Source organism: Hyperolius riggenbachi, chromosome 6, assembly GCF_040937935.1.
Source record: "Hyperolius riggenbachi isolate aHypRig1 chromosome 6, aHypRig1.pri, whole genome shotgun sequence".
NCBI classification, from domain to species: domain Eukaryota; kingdom Metazoa; phylum Chordata; class Amphibia; order Anura; family Hyperoliidae; genus Hyperolius; species Hyperolius riggenbachi.
Window position 1 is genome coordinate 161,192,888 of NC_090651.1, and position 23,545 is coordinate 161,216,432.

The 23,545-nt window shown below is 41.5% G+C and overlaps 1 protein-coding gene across 4 annotated transcripts in view; it reads right to left on the bottom strand.

Annotated features, from left to right (window-relative positions):
* Nucleotides 1–3,476: 3,476 nt before the first annotated feature.
* Nucleotides 3,477–23,545, bottom strand: part of C6H1orf21 (chromosome 6 C1orf21 homolog) — a 167,152-nt gene continuing 147,083 nt past the window's right edge. For 3 of the 4 annotated variants that reach the window (XM_068240123.1, XM_068240125.1, XM_068240126.1), the window contains 5 exons: nucleotides 19,684–19,778; nucleotides 11,359–11,435; nucleotides 11,209–11,244; nucleotides 6,804–6,864; nucleotides 3,477–4,094 (listed from right to left, as the gene is read on the bottom strand). In XM_068240123.1, the coding sequence (XP_068096224.1) occupies nucleotides 4,056–4,094; nucleotides 6,804–6,864; nucleotides 11,209–11,244; nucleotides 11,359–11,435; nucleotides 19,684–19,778 (308 nt within the window). In that variant the 3' untranslated portion in view covers nucleotides 3,477–4,055. The remainder of the gene's footprint in view (nucleotides 4,095–6,803; nucleotides 6,865–11,208; nucleotides 11,245–11,358; nucleotides 11,436–19,683; nucleotides 19,779–23,545) is intronic. The other variant, XM_068240127.1, reaches the window with a different exon arrangement.

Consider the following 23,545-nt stretch of genomic DNA (forward strand, 5'->3'; position numbering starts at 1 on the left):
GGACTTATCCACTGACGCCACAGTACTCCTGCAGTCTGTTAAGCAGGATTTCGTGGTCAACTGTATCAAAAGCCACTGAGAGATCCAACAGATCCAATATCAAACACTTTATCGAACGTTTGAAAATTGACCACATGAGTAAACTCTAATTTTGAATTCACTAAGGTGTTATTGATTTATTGAACATTGTATCGATAAAACATTCGATATATCTATAACACCTTGGTGAATTCAAAATTAGATTTTACTCATGAGGTAAATTATCAAATGTTTGATAAAGTGTTCGATAAAGCTTAGTGAATTGAGGCCATTAATGTGACCATTTTGGCAATATCACATGTTGTTGGGCATAAATAGGATATAGCCTATGTTGACTAGGAACCATGCCTAGTTATTTAAGAAAGACAGTGTGATGGAGGAGGTTGGTAATGGCAAAGCTTGTGAGCATGAAACATACTGTAGGTTAACCTTTAACCTCGCACATACGGTATGTCCTTACGATGATTTACTATATTGCCATCAGGTGCTGCAATGTTGGTATAGACTTTTGAAGATTGTATATTGCTACAATGAATACTTTATGCAAATCAGTATTAAAGGTTAAGTATTAATACTTGTCATTGTGTGTTTTGCTTTTGCTCCTAATAAAACATGGACCCAAAATATCATACAAGCCCAAGAGGGAGTAAGTTAGTTAGCATTATCATTGTGACAAAAATAAGTGAAGTACACAAACAAATCACAGCCAATTATATCTCATTTTATTATAATCTGATCTGTGAAAGAATGTTTCTGATTGGCTGAATTTGATTATTACTCATTTCCTGAAGACTTGCCCATATCAGCTTTAGGTATGCTGCACCCCATTATCACCAATCCACGTTATGCACATAATGTATAGTATAATGCCAATCACCCATTCTTACCCCAAAATGACCCAAGGTTACCTTCTGCCAAACTTCTTTATCATAAGTGATCCAGCCAACCTAGACTGCTTCATTAAAAATGACCTGTGAAATGGATAGGATTTCCCTCCCACACCTAGATAGATTTGGATATTTATATTGTCTTTCCAGAACATGGGCAATATTGTAGAGAATGGAATTATTTTCACAGAACATGGTAGCAATATTGTAGAGCATGGGATTATTTTCACAGACACTGCTAATTTCTTATCCCACATCATTTTTTTTTACAATCATCTTATTACAGGACTTATTTTGTATAAATACTTTTGGTCTCCACCACTAAAGTTTACAAATGACTTATTTATGGGCACTTAGTGGTGCTCCCTGGAATACCCTGTATTTGTTCACTCCTAAATAAAGTTTCTGTCTGCATAGTATATGACACTAGTGGTTATTGTATATATTTTGCACTTATTTACGTAGCAAAAAAAAAAAAAGACATTTTTCATATGGTTAAGTAAAATAGTCATAGACATTCCCCAATGTATTGCTTTATTCTCATACAATCTCCTTAAGCAGTTTCCAAAGCTTGCGACTAGAACCACCAGTGGATAATAATGAGCAAAACATGTCTTATGCCAGCGAGTGTCACCATAGAGTGGTAAGTTGGATCTTCCAAGACATTGGCCAGTTAACATAGCTGCTGGTTAACTGGGTCAGGTGCTAGAATCTATGATTTGCCAAGAACAATTCTACCTCTTTAAGCTACATAATGTACACATATGCTAGATTAAACCCCTCCCAGGACAGCCAATAAAGACTGCCTTGGGAACAAATCTAGGGTAAATCTGACGTGTGTAGAAGAGCCCCTCCCCCAACATTGTGTAAAGAACAAGCATGGCCAATCTTTAGCAACATCAGAAGCCCAAGTGAACCCAGAGCGCATTGTTCCTGCTACTCGCCGGATGCTGCTCTGTCATGTGATACTTGTTGTCCCTTCTCCACCCTCCATAGCAACAGATAAATCTTGAGGCTAGCAACATGTCTGCAGGTGCATTAAGCCTTTGAAACCACTCAGGCATGTAAAACGGCCGTAAAGCCGCTACCCCATATGAACAATGCCCCACAGTCTTGCTGGTATCTGGGTATGTAATTTGCACCTTATGTTTGTTGAACATACATTTTTGATAAGGAAAGAAAGCTTCTTTGAGCCACAGCAGTGCCGGGAGCTGGTCTCCTTCATTTGAAGTTATACATTACTTAATTTCAAATCCCAGAGCATGCTGCCAAAGTGCTGTCAGCACACACTACCCAATCCCTGCCAAGGTGACAGTCCTCATAAATATGTATGAGGCTTTAGGTGAGGCTAACTAGCATATCAGTCAGATGTTTGGTCACCATTACCCGTGGGACAGTCTCTCATTTTAGGTGGACTGCAACAGAACATATGTGCAGAACTGCCAACTGGAAGAATGTGCCCACACCAGTGCTTGCATCCAGTAGAATAGAAAACTAGCAGAACTGTTAGTATAGGTTTGTATGAGCTCCACTCATTATTTTGAAGACCATGTCTTGGATGTTATAGTAAAGGTGTGTATACCACACAAGATAAGGTCTAATATTGCAGGCAGTTCTCTTATAGGGCACTGACTAGGGCTAGTTCACAGTGCTCGGCTCCATTGCAGAATAATTCTGTATGTCAGCTCTCTTCCCATACAATTCTATTAACCTGTTCACAGTATTGCATTGTGACTGATCGCGTTATTCTAAATTGCTGCATGCTGACTTTGTATTAGTCTATGTCCAGTCTCCATTGCAGTTCTCAGTCATTATAACACACCTGTTATGCAACTGACCACTGTGAACCTAGCCTGTCATTTGTATCGCAATGAGCCAAGTCCGTAACTTTCAGCATTGCCACTGGACACAATGCATACTTAAAATTGAATGTTAAATAAAAAAAGAGAAAGAGAGAAGCCTACAATCACAGCAGTGGCACTGGTAACAGCATGGTCATGCTTGTGGATCCCACACAGCTCCTCCAGGCTCTAGTGATGCCAGGGTCCATCAGCTCCTGGTCACATCTCTATCATTATGCTCATCTGGCACAATGGGAGGCTAGTTGTTCTGTCAGTGAAAGCCACTATCCTCTTATCTTGCCTAACACTGCAGAGTGACTGGAGGGTAGCTGCAGCTGTGTTGGACAACTGACAGCCAGGATTCCCCTGCAGGCTTCCAACCAATGGATCTATAGAGAAGCATCATGGGATCTAAGAGAAACATCTATCATCAGTGTCCCTGCCATGGTGGAAGGGAATACAAGCTCTCCTTTTCTTTGCTCAGGGGTCTTCTATAAATAGATCGAGCAGAAAAAAAATGGGACAAAACAGGTTATCTGTTCTTTTTATGAAATCTTATGATGCGTAATTTTACACACAGAACAAGAGTTAAGGACAGAAGAAATAAACCATAGAGTGGCGCCAAGCCTGGCATTGTTCTCACATTCACAGTCTGATACAGACAAATGCACAAGGTTGTTTGTAATGAAATAAACTAAATGCACACAAAGAAAGTAAAACACGTTTATTTTAGTAAAAAAATTATATATAAATATATGTGTGTGTTTAAAAGAGGAAAGGATTCAAAGGGACGTGGACACTAATATGTGCAACAAAAACTCATGGCTGGAAATGGCACCAGGGTGTAATGATAAATGTCTTGTTTAAAAAAAAAATGAAGAAATAAAAGGTTAAAAGAAGACAGTTTTGGAAGGTACCCCAAATTTACATCAAGCTTGTCACCTTTCACATTCAGCTTTGCTGCTTCATTCTCTAGTTTCCCAAGCAATAAGCTTGCCGTGCAGGCCCTCCACCTGTGTGACGGGCTCAAATGTTGGAAGCATTAAATTGCCCTATTCCCATATGCCAGCTTGTCTCTGGCCACAGTCGGCCATGACTGAAGGAATTACAAGCATTTGCAAAGATACAATACGGTAACCTTCAGCAAAATGATTTAAGTCAGTAGTTCTCTTTCAATGCTATACTTCAAGGCTTTGTCTTTTAGATCTTCGCATACATTTCCAGTAGAAAATATCCAGTAATAGTACATCATAAAAGATATTTACACACTATCGACAGGAGATGGCGTTCATGTGACGTCTTCCTCTTCTGAGCTGTAATCTCGACCCTTAAAAACAAAAACATACAAACAGCTTAACTTTTCCTGTTACTGAAATTGTTAAAGGGTAACTGCATGTAACAGACACAGGCCCATATGCAATTCACCTTTTCTCTTAAAGAGACTCTGTAACAAAAAAAAGTTCCCCTGGGGGGTACCCACCTCGGTAGAGGGAAGCCTCCGGGTCCCAATGAGGCTTCCCCCTCCGCTGTAGCTACAGGCAATCCAGCTCTGGCTCCCCCGAAGTCTCCGGCAATCCTAGCTCGACAAGCCTGACAAGGCTTGCTATATTTATCTTCCTTGGCTCCAGCGGGGGAGCTGTTATGGCTCTCCGCACGGAGATAGGCGAAAATAGCCGATCTCTGTCGGGTCCGCTCTACTATGCAGGCGCAGGAGACATGTGCCTGCGCAGTAGAGCGAGCCGATAGCGATCGGCTATTTCCGCCTATCTCCGAGCAGAGAGACGATACTACGCCTGCGCTGGAGCCAGGAAGGTAAATATTTACATCCCCGCTGTTCAGAGGGCCAGAGCGAGATTGCCGTGGGACACAGGAGGACGGGGGAAGCCTCGATAGGATCCAGAGGCTTCCCCCTACTGAGGTGAGTACTCCCCAGGGGAACTTTTTGTCGTTACAGGTTTTAAGTTTTCTCCTAGGTGATATTTTCACTCCTTAGCAATAAAATGCTTTTTAGGCCACCAACAAGCAAGAAAATATTTCAAATTTTAACAGGATTTTTTGGCTTAATTTTTGGTACTTTTTCAATCGCAGATTGCTGAAAAGTAATTTTAAACAGAAGTTGGAAAACTATTCCCTAGGAGAAAATGTTAATTGATTGCTTGCACAAATTTGGCTTTTTGTGGGCAATACTTATTTTCAGTAATTACTTTTTCTATGCATTTTATAGGGGAAAAAAAGAAACAAATGAAAAAATACACTACTTCTCTAATTCCATCCCCTGTAGTTCTAAAATAAGCAATGCTACTATAAATATAAATAAATCCCACATATTTTATTTGCCCATTAGTACCAGCTATAACAACATTTAAATTATGTCTCTAGTACAATTTATGGTGACAATATATTATTTGTAAATAAAGGTGTACATTGTCTGTCTATATATATATTAATATATGTCTTTATTTGCTAAAACAGTAGTAATATACCCTTGTTACAAACATATTAAATAATCCCTCTGGTAACTAATTATGTATTTTTTGTTGTTGTTTGTTTGGATCCGGTGTGTGTGTGTGTGTGTGTGTGTGGTGTTATGTCATAGACAATGTTATGAAGTACATTTCTTACAGAGTAAAATACACTATAAATTCATCCATCTCCTCATTATCGCCTTTATTCTTTACAAAAGCAAAGGATCTATGCAAAGATGCTGGTCAGCCTCCCGACTCGCTTGCATACTATTTTGGCATTTGGATTGAGCAACTGTCATCCTGAAAGTGCTTTTGAGAAAAAAAGAAACCCCCAAGAGGAGATGGACTATGCCAAAACCTGTCAGATTTTTACAATCTATTGTAAGTGACAGCGACATAGGAAAACATACATTTATAGTGCATTTTACTCTGGAACAAGTGTACCGTTTATACATATGTACAAACCTGTATTTTCAATTTTACAATTTTTCATAATAGTGGTACTATAAAGTCCTTTTTCAGCCTTCCACAATTTCAATGAATATTATAGTAATGATGCATATATCAATTTTTGCAAAAAAAATATATTGAAAGCTCCTGTCTGGCAGTAGGATCTCTCCTCAGTACTGGGGTGGTTAAAGGGATGCAAATGACCATCCCAGCTTAGTACACAGTAGATCACCTGACCCAGCTTGTCTCCTCCCACTTAACTACAGTTCGGCAGTTCCTTCCTGCTCAGTATGTAGTTAAAGCAATTAACCCTTCTTATGCCCTGCCAGAGTGTTTATAAAAGCTATGTGTATCTCTCGTCACATACATGTAATCATGTTGCCGAGAAATTTGGGTGCAGGGCAAAGGCAAAAAACAGCTCACCCTGCTCTTGCAAAAGTCCCGGCGGCATTAATTTCTATTACCCCTCCAGGCCGTCATTGACTCTGGGGTAAGTAGCAATTTGTCTTACAGTTATTGCTGGCAGCCACATTACACTGTTATCATAATTTGGGCCCCCAATTTTGACAACACCCAAAATACAGACTGAGCACCTCTTTAGTCGTAATTCACATTACAACCTATGGCGGCGCCGGCTGTGTCCAAATTTCCAGCACAGTTTTATCTGACTCGCTCTCATCACCCTGTCCTGCCTGCAACACAAAACATTTTTTATCGACATACTGGGGAGGGTGTGGAAAGGGCAAGTGCTTCACTACATACTGCACAGGGAGGAACCAGACAGAAATTGTTGGTGAGATTCTACAGAGCTTTAGCTGCAGTGCTGGCTACAAGAGTTTTTCAGCAGTGGTACAGAGGATGGGTGGAGTCTATTATGTGTTCACAGTAAAAGATTGGCTGCCCTACCTTCCAGCTCTTCTCTGACCAACTCATGTGATGGGATAGGGGAAAGAGTTTGGACAGTTCACAGACTGAGGCCAATATTCAAATACTGGTAACGTTTCTCTTGAGTTATCTCACAGGACATTTTATCAGTCCTGATATTAATATAACTTTATCAACTTTTTATAACTCTCTCAATTGCTAGGTGTGACACGCACGCACGCACGTGCTTACTTTACCTTTTCAATTTTTTCATCCAACATTCTGAAGAATTCTTGCTGGCTTTCAGAACTGTGTATACTAAAATTGCAAATGGAAAACAAAGAAATAAATACATCTGAATAACTATGAAAATTATTTACATTACTTTGGCACTCAAACTTCCATATATACTATAAATAGCCTTGCTTTAAATTTTGTTTATTTTCAGATCAATGTGCCAAGCAGACTGTCCCCCTTCTCTGGCCAGCTGCCTTTGATGGTGTCACCATAATACCAACCTTGCGGAAAGCCCAGAGTACGTACTCAGAATTTCTTTGTTGGAGGTGTTTCACCACAATATCAGTCATACAGCGCCCCCTGATGGTCTGTTTGTGAAAAGGAATAGATTTCTCATGTAAAAGGGGGTATCAGCTACTGATTGGGATGAAGTTCAATTCTTGGTCGGCGTTTCTCTTTAACAACAGAGAGCAGAGACAGTGGTAAACAGAGGACTGGAAATGCGGGAAAGGTAGCTTTTATGTAGGTAGTGAGCACTGGTTGGGATTGATTCACAAAGGTTACTTATTTTTCACCTTAACTGTAAGGAGTGCTAATGCAGGAGATAAACAAATAAGGAGAGATAATTCATGAGATAAATAGATAAGGAGAGCTAAGCTATGAGTTATGTCAAATAAGGAGAGCTAAACCATGAGTTATGTCAAAAAAGGAGAGCTAAAGCAGGAGTTATGTCAAATAAGGAGAGATAAACCAGAAGTTAAGTTAGATAAGGAGAGCTAAACCATGAGTAAAGTCATTTAAGGAGAGATAAATTGTGAGTTAATAAATTAGGTTGAGATAATTTAACAGAAAAGCTTTGTGTATCAGGCCCTATCTGCTGTGCTTTCTTTGCAGTGTCAGCAGGACTGCAGTGGGGACACTATGCTGTGCTCTCCAGTATAAAGACCCCACCATCAACAGTGAGATGAGGGGACCAGTACTTGCCTTCTTATCTATTTTATTTAATAAAAGAGAATGAGACACGTTTCTTGCAAAAGGTATTGGTGTATTAAAACAATACTACAACCCCCCATATAAACGTACCCCATGTATTGCACACACCCCTATGCAAAGTGCGGGCGTCCCCGCATACCAGGAGGTGGCCACTATGTTACAAACATTGTCTCTCCGAAACGGCACTGGCTTCAGACCTCAGGACGCTGGAATCGTTACTATGACATTATGTCCTGAAGAAATTGCTGTTTATGCAATGAAACCGGTCGACTAAGTTTGGCCAAGCCAGGCCACCATCCGTCTCTCATCCAAGAAGTGCTGTGAGCTTATCAACTACACAATTCCAGCGTCCTGAGGTCTGAAGCCGGGGCGGTTTTGGAGAAACAATGTTTGCAACATAGTGGCCCCCTCCTGCTACGCGGGGACGCCCACACTTTGCAAGTCCATGTGAGAAGGGGACGGTGTGGCCACCTCCGCAAGTGATCACCGCAAGGCTTCTGGAGACTACGCGATTACCCCCCCAAGTGCACATGGGCGAGGGTAGGAGTGCTGAGATCCCGGCTTTTCCTTTAACAAGCACTATATTTATGGACATGTGAAGGCTTTATATGCTGGCCAGCGAAGATTGCACAGTTCTGCTTGTTTCAGTCCCATTGAATTTGGCTGGACTTTTTAATTTAGCAGTAGTTAGCAAGGACTGTTATGGAGCACAGGCAGTCTAGAATAGGCTGGCAGCAATAGTTGAGTTTGTCCATTGTATAGGGGTGTGTGCAATACATGGGGTACGTTTATATGGGGGGTTGTAGTATTGTTTTAATACACCAATACCTTTTGCAAGAAATGTGTCTCATTTTCTTTTGTAGCATATGGTTGTTGTGCTATGCATGAAAGGTTTAGAGTAGTTTATCTATTTTATTTAACATTTATCTTAATTAGTAGAATATTTATCCTTGCGGGGTACTCCTGATATGATACAGGTTTGTACTGGACTGGGAGTGGGAAGCACTATTTAAAAATAACATTAAAGAAAGGTTATCCATAAAACTGAGCTTTTACTGCAAATAAAAACGGACAGCACAAAACAGTACTCAGGCTTTTGTTTGTTTGCACTAACACAGTTATACTTTTTGTCTAATCTAGCACTAATGCTAGGTACACACAATACAATTTTCTGGCAGATTTACCTGCCAGAGCGACTATTTCCAACAGGTCCAATCTGATTTCCGATCAATTTTCCGTTCACTTCTATGGAAATCGTTTGGAAAAGCAATAGAAAATCAGATCAGACCTGTTGGAAATAGTCTATCTGGCAGGTAAATCTGCCAGAAAATTGTATCGTTTATACCTAGCATAATACTTGTGCTAATGTTAGTTCAGCCCCCTAGCTCAAGTCTAATAATAAAAGCCCCTTTTGGAACACATACTGTAATTAGTGTTCACATCCTTGTAAGGAAAGACCAAAAAGGGAGGCCATGTGCCAAATAATACCTTAAGTAAATATTAAATGTAAATCGATAAAGGTAAATACATGCATATGTTTTAGTGCGCTGTTGGTGTGTTGGGCAGCAGGAGAGCCGAATGATTGCTCTCCTTGCTGCCGGCTAAACTCCCCAGTGGCTTTAAAGGGGAACTGAAGAGAGAGGTATATGGAGGCTGCCATGTTTATTTCCTTTTAAGCAAAGCCAGTTGCCTGGTAGCCCTGCTGATACTCTGCCTCTAATATTATTAGCAATAGCCCCTGAACAAGCACGCAGCAGATCAGGTGTTTCAGACTTTAAAGTCAGATCTGACAAGATTAGCTGCATGCTTGTTTCTGGTGTTACTTGGATACTACTGCAGAGAAATAGACCAGCAGGGCTGCCAGGCAACTGGTATTGATTAAAAGGAAATAAATATGGCAGCCTCCGTATACCTCTTACTTCAGTTCCCCTTTAAATACAATTCCCCCTCAGAGTGATCGCAACTCGGAGGGAGGTGTAATTCAGAGTCCGGCAATCTAAAACAGCGCACATAATACATATAAAGATTAAAACCACAGAAACCACATCATAGACAGCTGTTAGAAACTGTAAAACTTTTAATCCATACTCATGGTGGGTATGTGGAGGTAATCATTTTTGCAGCATATTCATACAATTATGGATATCCACTTTAAGGGACGTATTTAACCAGATGTCTCCACTATAAAGGTATGTCTGTAGCAGTTACATATGCATGATAAGCATACTGTGTAGGGCAACATATTTCATGAATAATTATTTCACTTCTGGAGGAACATCTTAGTCTTTATAAGTGCATAAATTATATGGACCAATAGTAAATGACCACATTATACTGTATATGTCAATGACAACAACAAAATCAATCGAAATTTCCCAGGAGAAACAAGTAGAAATTGCAAATGTATTCTCTAAAGAACTGCTCATTAGTTCTAGGGAATCCTCTAGGCACCAGACATGTGAGTAGCATGGCCCTACATGCTAAGTATATGGCTTTCAGCTCCCTTAAAAGTCCTAAGGCCAATTTCTTTCTACACATATCTAGTACTCACGTCCCCTATTAATATCATTGCATTTTAATTCCCAGATCTGCCATCTGCTGGTATAAACACACTGTGTTGCATGGTTAAGAAATATCCCTAACTTGATAAATGTTATTTTTTATGCTGTAAAGCCAGAGTACTGTATCAGCACTGAAGCTAGGGGAATAATATTAAATAAAAGGTGGTGACGATGACAGCATGCATATTTATTTCATACCAGGTTTAGATTAAAGTGCATAAATCACTGGCAATCTTTTTTTATAGCCTAAAAATGGCCAGTGTCCTGGCTAAAGACATTTTCTTTTGAATACACTCACGTGGAAAATGCAGGCATATTAGGAGTTCTGACCTTTCAAGAAAGTGACTTCTTCCAGTATTGGGGTAGCATGATGGCATAGTGGTTAGAACACTAAAATCTGCATGAAATTTGTTTTCTTGTATGTTAAGTCAGTTTCCTCTGGCTTCCTCCTATATTCCAAAAATATAAACCAGTCAAGCCCCCCCCCATCCCATCCCCCACACACAAAACCAAAGAAAATAGCCCTGAGCCCAGAATCCACTACAGTGCTGTATCCACCCATGAGAGAAACACAGCATGGCAATGGGGTTGTGGATGCAATGTTTGAAAAACAGATGCAGGCACAATTTTTTTTCCAGCACTTGGATTGAAGTGGATTGAAGTAGGCTGTACTTTTTGTGTGTGGGGAATGGAGCCAAATTCACACAGGGTTCGGACCCAATGGAAACAAGGCTTTAGACTATGAGGACACTTGAAATTGGTAGGTATAACATTGTGAGCTTCTCTGAGGGAAAGTTAATGACATGACTACGGACAGAAAAGGTCAGGGCTATGTAACTATAGAATAATAATAAAATAGCAAGGAAAGTACCATTTTCCAGGAGGTCGAGACGGTAGCTTTAGCTTTCTATTGGCAGGTGCATTTAAAAGAACAAATGGTTGTTAATATGGAACTGTTACAAAACAACAGATGTAGAAATGAGCAATGATCCCCAAGAATAAGAACTTGGTTGGGACTTACTTTATTCGATGCTGAGATCCTGCTCCTGCAGCTTCATTATTGTTTTTAGGACGGACATTATGGGTAGCACTTTTCTCCTGGAAAGCAAGGAATACAGTGAAACTAAATGATAAAGTTGAATTACTTCTGCAGATGGTTCTTATGCCAGGCATTTCATAACCCTTTCGCATTCTAGAAAGATTGCTGAGATCTTTGTTAAAATCCTTGCTAAAAATACATCCTGTTATAACGGAACAACAAAGCAAAACAAACACCCAGGGAAATGTATCTGAGACAAAAGGCCAATACCCAATAACTGCATAACAAAATTTCAGGCAAATATAAGGGATAAGCAGCCTTCTGCTCTTTATTTTCCTTATGTTCATTTTTCAGAACATGACCATCTTGTGTTTCGTCAGTCAGTACATTTTACCTTTTATATCTTAAAACAAACCTGAACTAAAAAGAATGGGATAATTGTATATGTTTTAATAATGTTAAATAGAATATTGACAACACAGAACAGTCCTAAGACCGAATTCTAAACAGCAGCCATCACAGTCTGATGTATTATTATCTTCATTCAATTTCATAACAAACATAGGTAATGTTCCTTTGAACGTTAATGATCCTTTGGACACTTTAAAACAGGGGTCAGGAACCTTTTTGGCGGGGAGAGAGCTATAAACGCCACATATTTTAAAATGTAATTCTGTGAGAGCCATACATTATGTTTCAAACTGGCACAGTGCACATGCACAGCAGAAGGCTCACGTCTCTGTTGTCATGGTGATGTGTATACAGTTGATCCGCCGGGCAGCGGAAGTGTCAGACAGGTCTTCAGCTTCTCTTGGGTTTCAGCAACATCAGCAATTTCCCTGAGAGCCAGACAGGAAAAATACTGACTAACAGCTTGTACAATTAGCAAGCTGAATTGGAGGTTGATTCACTTTGTAGGATGAGATCCATGCACTTTGGCCCAACAGGCTGTCTGCCAAGCGACAGGCAGCCTATTGGGCCAATCAAAGTGCAGGGATCTCGTCCTACAAAGTAATTGGACCTCACAGGGTCCAGAGTGGGACAATTGAAGCAGCTGTTCATTTTTAGGGGAGCGCGAGTAAGTTAGTAATACATGCTACAGCAGTAGCAGGCCTACTTTGAAAATGTTTTTTGCGCTGTCACACTAAGCTGCGCTGCTTAAGCAGTGTAGCTTAGTGAATCAACCCCTACTGATTTGTCCTTGAGTCGGATGTAGCCATCAAAAGAGCGACATCTGGCTCCCGAGCCATAGGTTCCCTACCCCGGCTTCTGTCAGATGCCTGTCAAGTCTAATCTAATAGGAATCTATCTGATGTATTCCACACACTAGGAACAGATTTACAATAGATTTCAGAATGAAATCTATTGGAAATCTATTGAAAATCGATCTAAATGCATTATTGGACCATTAGATCCAATGCAAATCTATGGGCCATCGATCTGCTGCCAGCAAATCAAATAAAATCGATCGAAATTGGACGCAAATCGATCTATAGGCCAATTGATTTCCAATCGATCGAAGGCTAATATCAACCAGTGTATGGGCCCCTTTAGTGACCTCACCATGACATGACGGCTAAAAGGTGAATCAATCAGTAAATCCATATTTCTTATGATTTTGAAATGGTAATGTCTGAAAATGTAGACAAATTCTACTCAACCTCTTAATGGAAATGAGTGGAAATAACAAATCAATATGAATTTGTGAAACTGGGAATTGAAAAACAATGGTTTGCCTGGAAAGTAACATAGCAGGGTAATCATGTTTACCAGTTCTACTGCCTGCATAGTTGGTTTCATTTTCAAGATTGCATCAGACTGTCACAGTTACTATTTAGAATCCAAACTCTGCTTTGTTAAACTGAAAAAGAAGCAGAATTATTAATCCTTTAAACATTTCTGCAGTAAAAACGTATTATATGCCTTCTCCTTGACAGATAACCGGCTTTTGGACAAACTCTTTTACATAGATAACCACTCAAGTTGTTTTTTAAATCTTGCTGTACTTAAAAACAGAAAGGGACTTCAGACAATTTTTTAGTACGGCTAGCACTATATGCTCCTATGTTTAGCTCACATTGGGGTTGATGCATGTGTGGCAATATTGGTGTGCGCAGACAGCGCATGACATGATTATCGTTTCTACTGCCAGCAGGTTACTACAAGTTACGCAATTAGCGTGACCCATAATACTGTGTAACGCAAACACTGTTTCTAGTGTGCATTACCGTAGCAAAGCTCACAGCGCTCGAGAACCGTGGGTCGCACTAGCCTAACTTGCGGTAACCTGCTGGCGGTAGTAATGGTAATATTGACATGTGCTGTCTGTGCACAGCAATATTACTGTAGTTACATGCATCAACTCCCATGTCACACATTACTTCAGGTACATTTTAGTTTCAAACATTTTTTTTTTTAATTTCAGAAGGAAAGCATTATACTGCAAATAAAAAATGTCAAAGTAAGGTACTGTCAATGAATGACACAGATCAAAGCTAACACATGACATCTAACAGGTCACAAAAATCAGACCAACATTTTCCAGTACAACGTCTAGAACAATACATGTGTACACTTTAAACTTGATATTCAGATCAGTAAATACATGATATTAAGATGTAATAGAGGGCATATATAGTAGTAGTCCTTTCATCACCTGTAGATTGTAAACCTTTGGCAGGGTCTCCCCTTGCCCCTTCTCGATCATGCGACTTCACCAATGACACCCTTCACATGGACTAATTGCATTATCATGTATCTTATACCCTGTTTGTGTGTATAAACCTTTGTTTGCGTTTTATGTTCTACATCTCTGTCTGACACCCCTTGTGAACATTGTATGTATCCCTGCTTATTGTCCAGCGCTGTGCTTGCGCTTTATAAATGGCTGAACGGATTTGAATGAAATTTGGCACACATAGTACATTACCTGGAATAACAGATAGGATACTTTTTATTCCCATAACCAAAAAGTGGATGGAGACAAATACAAATTTCACTGGGAAGATGTAAACTTCAGCCATTCTTACACTGTTAATGGTATGGTTCTCAAATTTTGCACAGTTGGTTGGAAGAACAAAGAGAAATTGAGAGCCCAATATGGTGTAAGATTGTTAAGTTGGTTGTGGTTTAAAGCAAAAAATCTTAGATATACTCACAAACATGGGTTACCCATAGGTAAGCACTTCAAGTGCAGGTGGGGAGTATTAGAACCTGACCCCACTCAGGTTTTTAAGATGTCGCTCTCTGTAGATAGGAAACGGGGTAGCACCCCTCCACCAAGGGTGGAATCAAGATTTCAGCAAAGCTTGGTGTACAGAGGTGCCAGAGTAGACAGTGGGACAGTGGGACAGAGGCGCTCACATCTGCATTTAGACCCATTGGGCCTGATTCACAAAGCGGTGCTAACAGTTAGCACCCTGGTGAAAAGGCCTTTATCACGCCTAAACTCAGTTTAGGCATGATAAGTTTAGGTGTGATAAGTTTAGGTGTGATAAGTTTAGGCATGATAAGTTTAGGTGTTATAAGTTTAGGCATGATAAGTTTAAGCACCAACTGCGTTAGCACCGCAGTGCACAGCTGATCAAATGTTTTGCGCTAGCAAAGTCTGGTGCACTTCGCATAGAGTTTAATGGCGCTGCTTTGCGTGCTGAACTTTGCACGCTATCTACACTTATCTAAACTTAGCATGCCTAAACTTATCACATCTAAACTTATCACACCTAAACTTATCACGCCTAAACTGGCTTTTCACCAGCGTGGTGCAATGGTTATCACGCCTAAAGTCTCTAACTGGGTTAGCACCGCTTTGTGATTCGAGCCCATTGAGTTATTCTCCTGTTTGCCTGATGAAGCGGGACCACACCTGCGAAACTGCGAAATCCGTTGCACTAAGTGGAGTTGAATAAAAAATGTTTGTAGTAATATATTGTGACTCAATTGAGTTTTATATTTTTGAGGGAGGTAAGTCCACCTGAACATCCCCCTCTTTTAGACTTTATTTAAACGTTTTTATTCTACTCTGGCGCCTCTGTACACCAAGCTTTGCAGAAAACTTTGCACAGTTGGTGACTGGGTGACTGGTATTAAATTCAGAAAAGTGGGTGGAGCCAACAAAAGCCAATCAAAATGCATCTATTGATTTTCAAGGGGAATATTTAATTGCTGCCATTCTTGCATTGTTAATGGCACAAGCCTCAAACCTGGTCATTGGGTGCCTGGGGTTCAAATTCAGAAAAGGGGGTAGAGCCACAAACAGCCAATCAGATTTGTTTCATTTCAATGCAAATTATTGATGCCAAAGACTGCAAAATTCACAAACTTGGACATTGAGTAATTGAGTAATTGTGTGTTAGGGTTAGAAAATGTGGGCGCAGCCAACACCAGCCAAATACATAAATAACAATAAAATAATAACAATCATTTCTTTTATTTTAGTCTAGGTAATATTGTTTATTTATTTATTTTTATCCTCATGTTTCATGTAAACTTGAATGCACTATTTTTCCTTCTTCCTCCAGTGTTACTGAACTTGCCTATATGAGCTACCATAGAATAATGTGTTTGCAACTCTGATAATGTGTTTGTCATTTTGCAGAAGCACAACAGAGCGGACACAGACTTTACTTACCATATAGTGTTAAAGATAACCTAAAGTCTAAAAAAAAAAATGAGATTTACTCGCCTGGGGCTTCCCTCAGCCCCCAGCAGACGATCGGTGCCCTCGCAGCTCCGCTCCGATGCCTCTGCACCCGCCGGCGACGACTTCCGGTTTCGCCGTCACCGGCCGACAGGCATGGGAACGCGAGTGATTGTTCGCGTTCCCAGCCTGTATATCGCCCCCTATGCTGCCATTGCGGCCAGGAGGCCGCAATAGCAGCATAGGGGGCGATATACCGGCTGGGGACGCGAACAATCACTCGCGTTCCCATGCCTGTCGGCCGGTGACGGCCAAACCGGAAGTGCTAGCCGGCGGGTCCTGGGACATCGGAGCGGAGCTGCGAGGGCACCGATCGGCTGCTGGGGGCTGAGGGAAGCCCCAGGTGAGTAAATCTCTTTTTTTTTTAGTTGACTTAAAGAGACTCTGTACCAAAAATTACAACGTTTTTTTCTACCATCCTACAAGTTCCTAAAGCTGTTCTAATGTGCTCTGCCTTACAGCAGCACTTTTTACTATAACTGTCTCTGCAGTGTTCTCCCCAGAATTTTTTTCCAGCCGGGTGGCATGAAATAGTAGCCGGGTGGCATGAAAAAGTAGCCGGGTGGGTTGAGATGAAAATGCAGGGCAACTCTGCTTACAGCATAGGAGGTGAGCCGATGACAGCCGGGTGGTCACCAAATCTAGCCGGGTGGAGCACCCGGCTAAAAGAGCCTGGGGAGAACACTGCTCTGTAATAAATCAATGTATCTTTCCCCTGTCAGACTTGTCGGCCTGTGTCTGGAAAGCTGCCAACTCTTCCGTGCTGGTCTGTTTATGCACAGTCTCCAGGCCCCTCTATGCACACTCCAGTGTGTGTGTATTTACATAAGCCAGCAGCGTCTCTGCTATCTTATCAGTGATAGAAGAGAGCTGGATAAAAATCCTCCTCTGTTAGGCTGTGAAAGTAGCTGGCTGACACATACTGAGGAATTACAAACACAGGCACAGGCAGAGCTGTCTGCAGGAAGCCTGTCACTTCAGTGCATGAGATAAGCAGGGGACAGAAGGTAAACACACAAATGATCTTTTGAGATTCAAAAGGAAAGCTGTATACAGCCTGCTTGTGTATGGATGTATTTTCTATGTGTGGACATACTGTACATCAATCTACTTCCTGTTTTGGTGGCCATTTTGTTTGTTTATAAACAAACTTTTAAAAACTGTTTTTGACTACTTTTAATGCGGCGGGGAGTGGCGAAATTGTGACAGAGGGTAATAGGAGGTGTCCCCTAACACACTGGTATGTTTACTTTTGTGCGATTTTAACAATACAGATTCTCTTTAAGGTTCGCTTTAAAGAACACCTGGTGGCAGGTATCTAGAGGTGCTGGTACATAGAATATGGTCCTAAAGACTGGAAAATCTACTTCAGGGTGGGGTTGAGAGGTGTGTTTAGTCACAGCATCAACTTTTTTTATTTTCTGTATCTAGACTATATTCAAGGGAGAGATCCTGTCCTGCTTTCAGCCACACCATCAACAAAAACAGACATAACTAGCATAGATGCATGTGCATAGCACAGTACTATACACACACAAACGTACATGGCATTGCCTGTGGTCAAGCTCCTCTATAAACTTCATGACGCCGATGGTAAAACTCTTCAATAAGCTGCATGGGTGCTGTACACAGCCAAACTCAGACACATATGGAATAAGAGGGTGGGGCAGTAATTGTTTAAATAAAATTAGGCAGGTGCATAAATTTTATTGATTCCAAAACCTTTATATCAAATTATTGGAACTCAAATTGGCTTGGTAAGTTCAGTGACCCCTGACCTACATATCCAGGTGAATCCAATTATGAGAAAGAGTATTTAAGGGGGTCAATTGTAAGTTTCCATCCCTTTTAATTTTCTCTAAAGAGTAGCAACCTGGGGGTCTCAAAACAACTCTCAAATGACCTGAAGACAAAGATTGTTCACCATCATGGTTTAGGGGAAGGATACATTTAGCTTTCAGCTGTCTGTTTCCACAGTTAGGAACACATTGAGGAAACAGAAGACCACAGGCTCAGTTCAAGTTAAGGCTTGAAGTGGCAGACCAAGAAAAATCTTGGATAGACAGAAGCGAAAAATTGTGAAAACAGTCAGAGTCAACCCACAGACCAGCACCAAAGACCTACAACATCATCTTGCTGCAGATGGAGATGCATCGTTCAACCATTAGGCGCACTTCACACAAGGAGATGCTGTATGACAGAGTGGTGCAGAGGAAGCCTTTTCTCTGCCCACAGCACAAACAGAGCCGCTTGAGGTATGCTAAAGCACATAAGGACAAGCCAGCTTCATTTTGGAATAAGGTGCTGTGGACTGATGAAACTAAAATTGAGTTATTTGGGCATAACAAGGGGCGTTATGCATGGAGGAAAAACAACACAGCATTTCAAGAAAAACACCTGCTATCTACAGTAAAATATGGTGGTGGTTCCATCATGCTGTGGGGCTGTGTGGCCAGCACAGCGACTGGGAATCTTGTCAAAGTTGAGGGACGCATGGATTCCACTCAGTATCAGCAGATTCTGGAGACCAATGTCCAGGAATCAGTGACAAAGCTGAAGCTGCGCCGGTGCTGGATCTTTTAACAAGACAACGGCCCTAAACACTGCTCAAAATCCACTAAGGCATTCATGCAGAGGAAAAAGTACAACATTCTGGAATGGCCATCTCAGTTCCCAGACCTGAATATAATTAAAAATCTGTGGTGTGAGTTAAAGAGAGCTGTCCATGCTTGGAAGCCATCAAAGCTAAATGAACTGGAGCTGTTTTGTAAAGGGGAATGGTCCAAAATACCTTCAAGAAGAATTCAGACTCTCATTGGAACCTACAGGAAGCGTTTAGAGGCTGTAATTTATGCAAAGAGCGCATCTACTAAATATTGATTTCATTTCTTTGTTGTGGTGCCCAAATTTATGCACCTGCCTGATTTTGTTTAAACAATTATTGCACACTTTCTGTAAATCCAATAAACTTTATTTCACTTCTCAAATATCACTGTGTGTGTCTACTTTACGATATATTTAACTGACATTTTTTATCATAACAACCAACGACTTATACAGGAAAATCATGATGATTAACGATGTTGCCCAAACTTTCGCATCCCACTGTATGAATGGGTACTGTATTACGTGGGTTTGTTTTGTGGGGATGGTGTATGCATTGCCATGTGTGGAGGTGTAATACGGTATCAGGACATCTCTCACTTCACATGTTGTTTCCTCTCTCTTACTTCCATAACTCTCCGTACCGCTTTCTTTCTTTACTACCTATCACGCCCCCATCTCCACTAGTTTTTTCCCCCATCTCTCTGTTCTCTGTATCTCACTCACTTCTTTCTCTGCAACGTCTTTCTTTCCCCACAATCTTGGTCTCACCCTCTTAACTACCTATATTTTCCTCTTACCTGTCTCGCATTCTCTCTCACTGTTGTCACCCTTTGCCTTTTTACACTGTATCGCCATCCCTTGTAAGGCATCATTAACCTACCGACAATTCTTTTCATATTCTTTCTGCACCCAAACTGACCCAAATATGATAAAAAGAGAACCAGTCACCACCAGGTGTGTGGAGAATGATACACGCTATGCTTATACGACTAAAAGTTTACCAAGTTTTCTTGATTCTTGGTTACAATTTTCTGCTCCTCTTCTTCTCCACTCTTCATGTATTTAATTTCTTCGACTGGTTTGATTCTGTATTCATCTGCAGAAAACGTAATAATAATAATAATAATAATATCAACAATTCAGGCACTGAAAAAAAACTTGTAAAATTAACTGGACCATAGATTGCCAAAGTCATAATACGGAAACAGTACTTCTCATTTACACATTGATTTGGTTATTAAATAAGCCCAGTAACGTTCCTTTACTAGAAACCTCCGCCCCACAGTGTATGCTGGCACTCAATGAAAATACATCATGCTATCAGTTTTAAAAATTAGGGCACATCAACAAAAGTACCCTTACCAATAAGTCCCACGGAGCAGTGCAAAGAAATACGTGGTCTTACCTATGTAGAAGGTACTACTCCCTAGAAATCGTTGTTGAGGCCTGCAAATGCTGCTATTAAAGAAATATGGTGGCCCTGTCTATGCACCTTTGTAGTGATGCTCTAAGATAAGAGGTGACTCTGATTCATTATGGCTGTGACCAGGGCCGGATTACCGACCAGGCAACAAAAGCAGTCGCTTGGGGCCCCATTCAGAGTCAAAGGGGCCCCATCAGCACATAAACCAGCCCTTGCCATCCTGTCAACGGTGGCTGGATGGTATAATGGTTAAAGGGACTCTCAGCAGTGCAGTAACTATGGAAAGATGCATATCATTTTAAAGCTCTCTTTCTCCTCTTTCCAATGATATATAAACGGCTGCTCTATGCCTTTTAGTTTTCGATATTTTCGCGATCGAAATCGTGGCCACAGGACAACTTTTCTCCAAAGTCAGCGGTGGCTGGATAGTATAATGGTTAAAGGGACTCTGAGCAGTGCAGTAACTATGGAAAGATTCATATCATTTTAAAGCTCTCTTTCTCCTCTTTCCAATGATATATAAACAGCTGCTCTATGCCTTTTAGTTTTCGATATTTTTGCGATCGAAATCACAGCCACAGGACGACTTTTCTCCAAAGTCAGCGGTGGCTGGATGATATAATGGTTAAAGGGACTCTGAGCAGTGCAGTAACTATGGAAAGATGCATATCATTTTAAAGCTCTCTTTCTCCTCTTTCCAATGATATATAAATGGCTGCTCTATGCCTTTTAGTTTTTGATATTTTCGCGATCGAAATTGCGGCCACAGGATGACTTTTCTCCAAAGTCAGCGGTGGCTGGATGGTATAATGGTTAAAGCGACTCTGAGCAGTGCAGTAACTATGGAAAGATGCATATCATTTTAAAGCTCTTTTTCTCCTCTTTCCAATGATATATAAACGGCTGCTCTATGCCTTTTAGTTTTCGATATTTTCACGATCGAAATCACGGCCACAGGACGACTTTTCTCCAAAGTTGGCAGCTTGATTCAGCATAATGCAATAAAATATAAGGAACCCAGGGGGATATAATTACAAACATCATGCTGGTAGGTGTGAGGATGTAATGAATTAGTTGTGGGTATGCTTAAAGGCATATCACAGGCACTGCTTGGAGTCCCTTCAAGGGCTCTGCCGCTGACACAGGAGACCAGGGTTCGAATCTCAGCTCTGCCTGTTCAGTAAGCCAGCACCTATTCAGTAGGAGACCGTAGGCAAGTCTCTCTAACACTGCTACTGCCTATAGGGCACGTCCTAGTGGCTGCAGCACTGGCGCTTTGAGTCCACCAGGAGAAAAGCGCGATATAAATGTTATTTGTCTTGTCTTGTCAAATGATGCCGTGCGCTGCTGATTGTCTTCAGAGCCAGGCTCTCCTCCTAGGTCCCCCTCCTGCTACTGTGCGCTCTGCCGCTGCCCACTCCACCCTCCCTTCCCACAGAGAACCACAGCTGCAGCAAGAATGATAGCAGCAGATGGCAAACGCTCACTCACCTATCCATGATCCAAGCGATAGAGATCCCGTCATCTGAAACCCATCTGTCTCTTCTACAGTGCAGCCGCTCGCTCTGAACTTCCTGATTCTCAGATCAGACAGGAAATAGGAAGTAGTAATAGTAGTAGTAACAGAGCGGCAGCACTCTAGAGGAGACAGATGGGCTCCAGATGACGGGACCTCTATTGCTTGGATCGCAATAGGTGAATGTGATTCATCTGGTGCTGTCATTCTCCCCCACTGCGGCTGCCTTCTCTGCTGGACTATCATATTCACTGGGATGGAGGCTGCATGGTGGCTGTCTAGTTTGGGAGGAAATTGGTTGTTCGGTGGTGGGAGTGGTTATGTAATTCTGTCTGGGGAACGGCTTCCGGTTTGGCGGTGTCCAGAGCTTTCTGCTATTGCCAGGCTGGAGATGGAAGGGGAAAGTGCTGCTGCTGTGATATCTGGCGCCCTCTTCACAGGGGTGCCCCAGCCCCTGAGTGCAAATGTCCCAGCCATTCATCTCTCACTCTGCATTTTGCCGCTGCTATTCCCTGCATTGTGCACCCACAGAGGAAAGCGTGCTGTTGCCCATAGCAACCAGTAGCTCGGCTGCCCGGTGTGTGCGGCATATTGCTGTGCAGCTGCATCTTCTGATTCTATTACGACATGATGGGGGGGCCCAAATCAGTTACTTTGCTTAGGGCCCCATTTAGCCTTAATCCGGCTCTGGCTGTGACATCATAAGTCCTGCCTACTCATATATTATACAGGCAGTCCCCTAATCACAAACAACTAGAGTTACAAAGTTTCAGAGATACAAATGAATATGTATACGCAGCAGCTGCATCCACACAGTGCATATTATGCACTGTGTAGAAGGAAAGGGGCTGGCACTACATGGATACCACCTGCGAGCGAGGTTTGAGTAGTAACAAAGCTCTCCCCCTTGAAGATGCTACTTCAGCGTGCTCAGGTATAGAGGCTTAATGTATAATACATATAGAGGGTGAAAATGAACCAGCACTGTTGAAGCGTAGCTTTATTGATATCCAAGCTTAAAACATCTGCTCAATCAGCAGGGCCGGATTTGTACTTTCCAGTGCCCTAGGCCTGCTGTCACCAAGGGCCCCCCCCCCAAAAAAAAAATATTTTGTGCAACACCTTGACTAGCAATCATTGGTTTGAATGTGCTCAATTCAGTTGTGTTGCTCTGCCCCCCAGTCAACAAATAATTCCTGTAATTTGCGCTCCTGCCCGAATGTGTACAGCAGCCGATAGTGTTCTGGGCATGCATACTTGAGAAATGACGCTGATGTATGACCGGTACTTGTCAAGAATGCATAACACTGTACCAGCCATGGGCAGGAGCAAGAAATTACAGGGAGCGCGAGTGGCCAGAGCATGCGCTGCTTTTTTGTCCTCTGTGCGACTGGCTACAGTCGGAGCCACAAACAGGTGGCAGGGCAGTGCAATGGAAAGAAGCCCATCCAAAACAGAGAACAGGTAAGTAGTAAACATCCTATCAAGACCCACTTTGGATGTTCTGTTGTTATTTGAGTGGACCTGAACTCAGAACTTCCTCTCTGCTCTAAAAGATATGCAACAACATAACCTTTAAATAAAAACATTTCTTTGTTACAGCTGATATAAATACTGCAATAAATCTGCAGTGTGTCTACTTCCTTTTAACATCCTGTGCTTTCAAATGAGCTTAGATGTTGTGGCAGTCAGGTGACACATTGTAGAGATAAACTACAACTTGTGATTGAGGGGGAATTAGACAGGCTCTCTAAATACATACATGGTACATTTCTCTGTTTTCCTTCTGTCCTGTGCAAGAGTTCAGCTCCACTTTAAAGCATCTGAATGACATTTATTTATATTTGTGGAAAAATCTATGCATCTCTTTTAAATGTTGAATGTACATATGGTGGTGTGCTCTAACATATAGACAGTATACAGG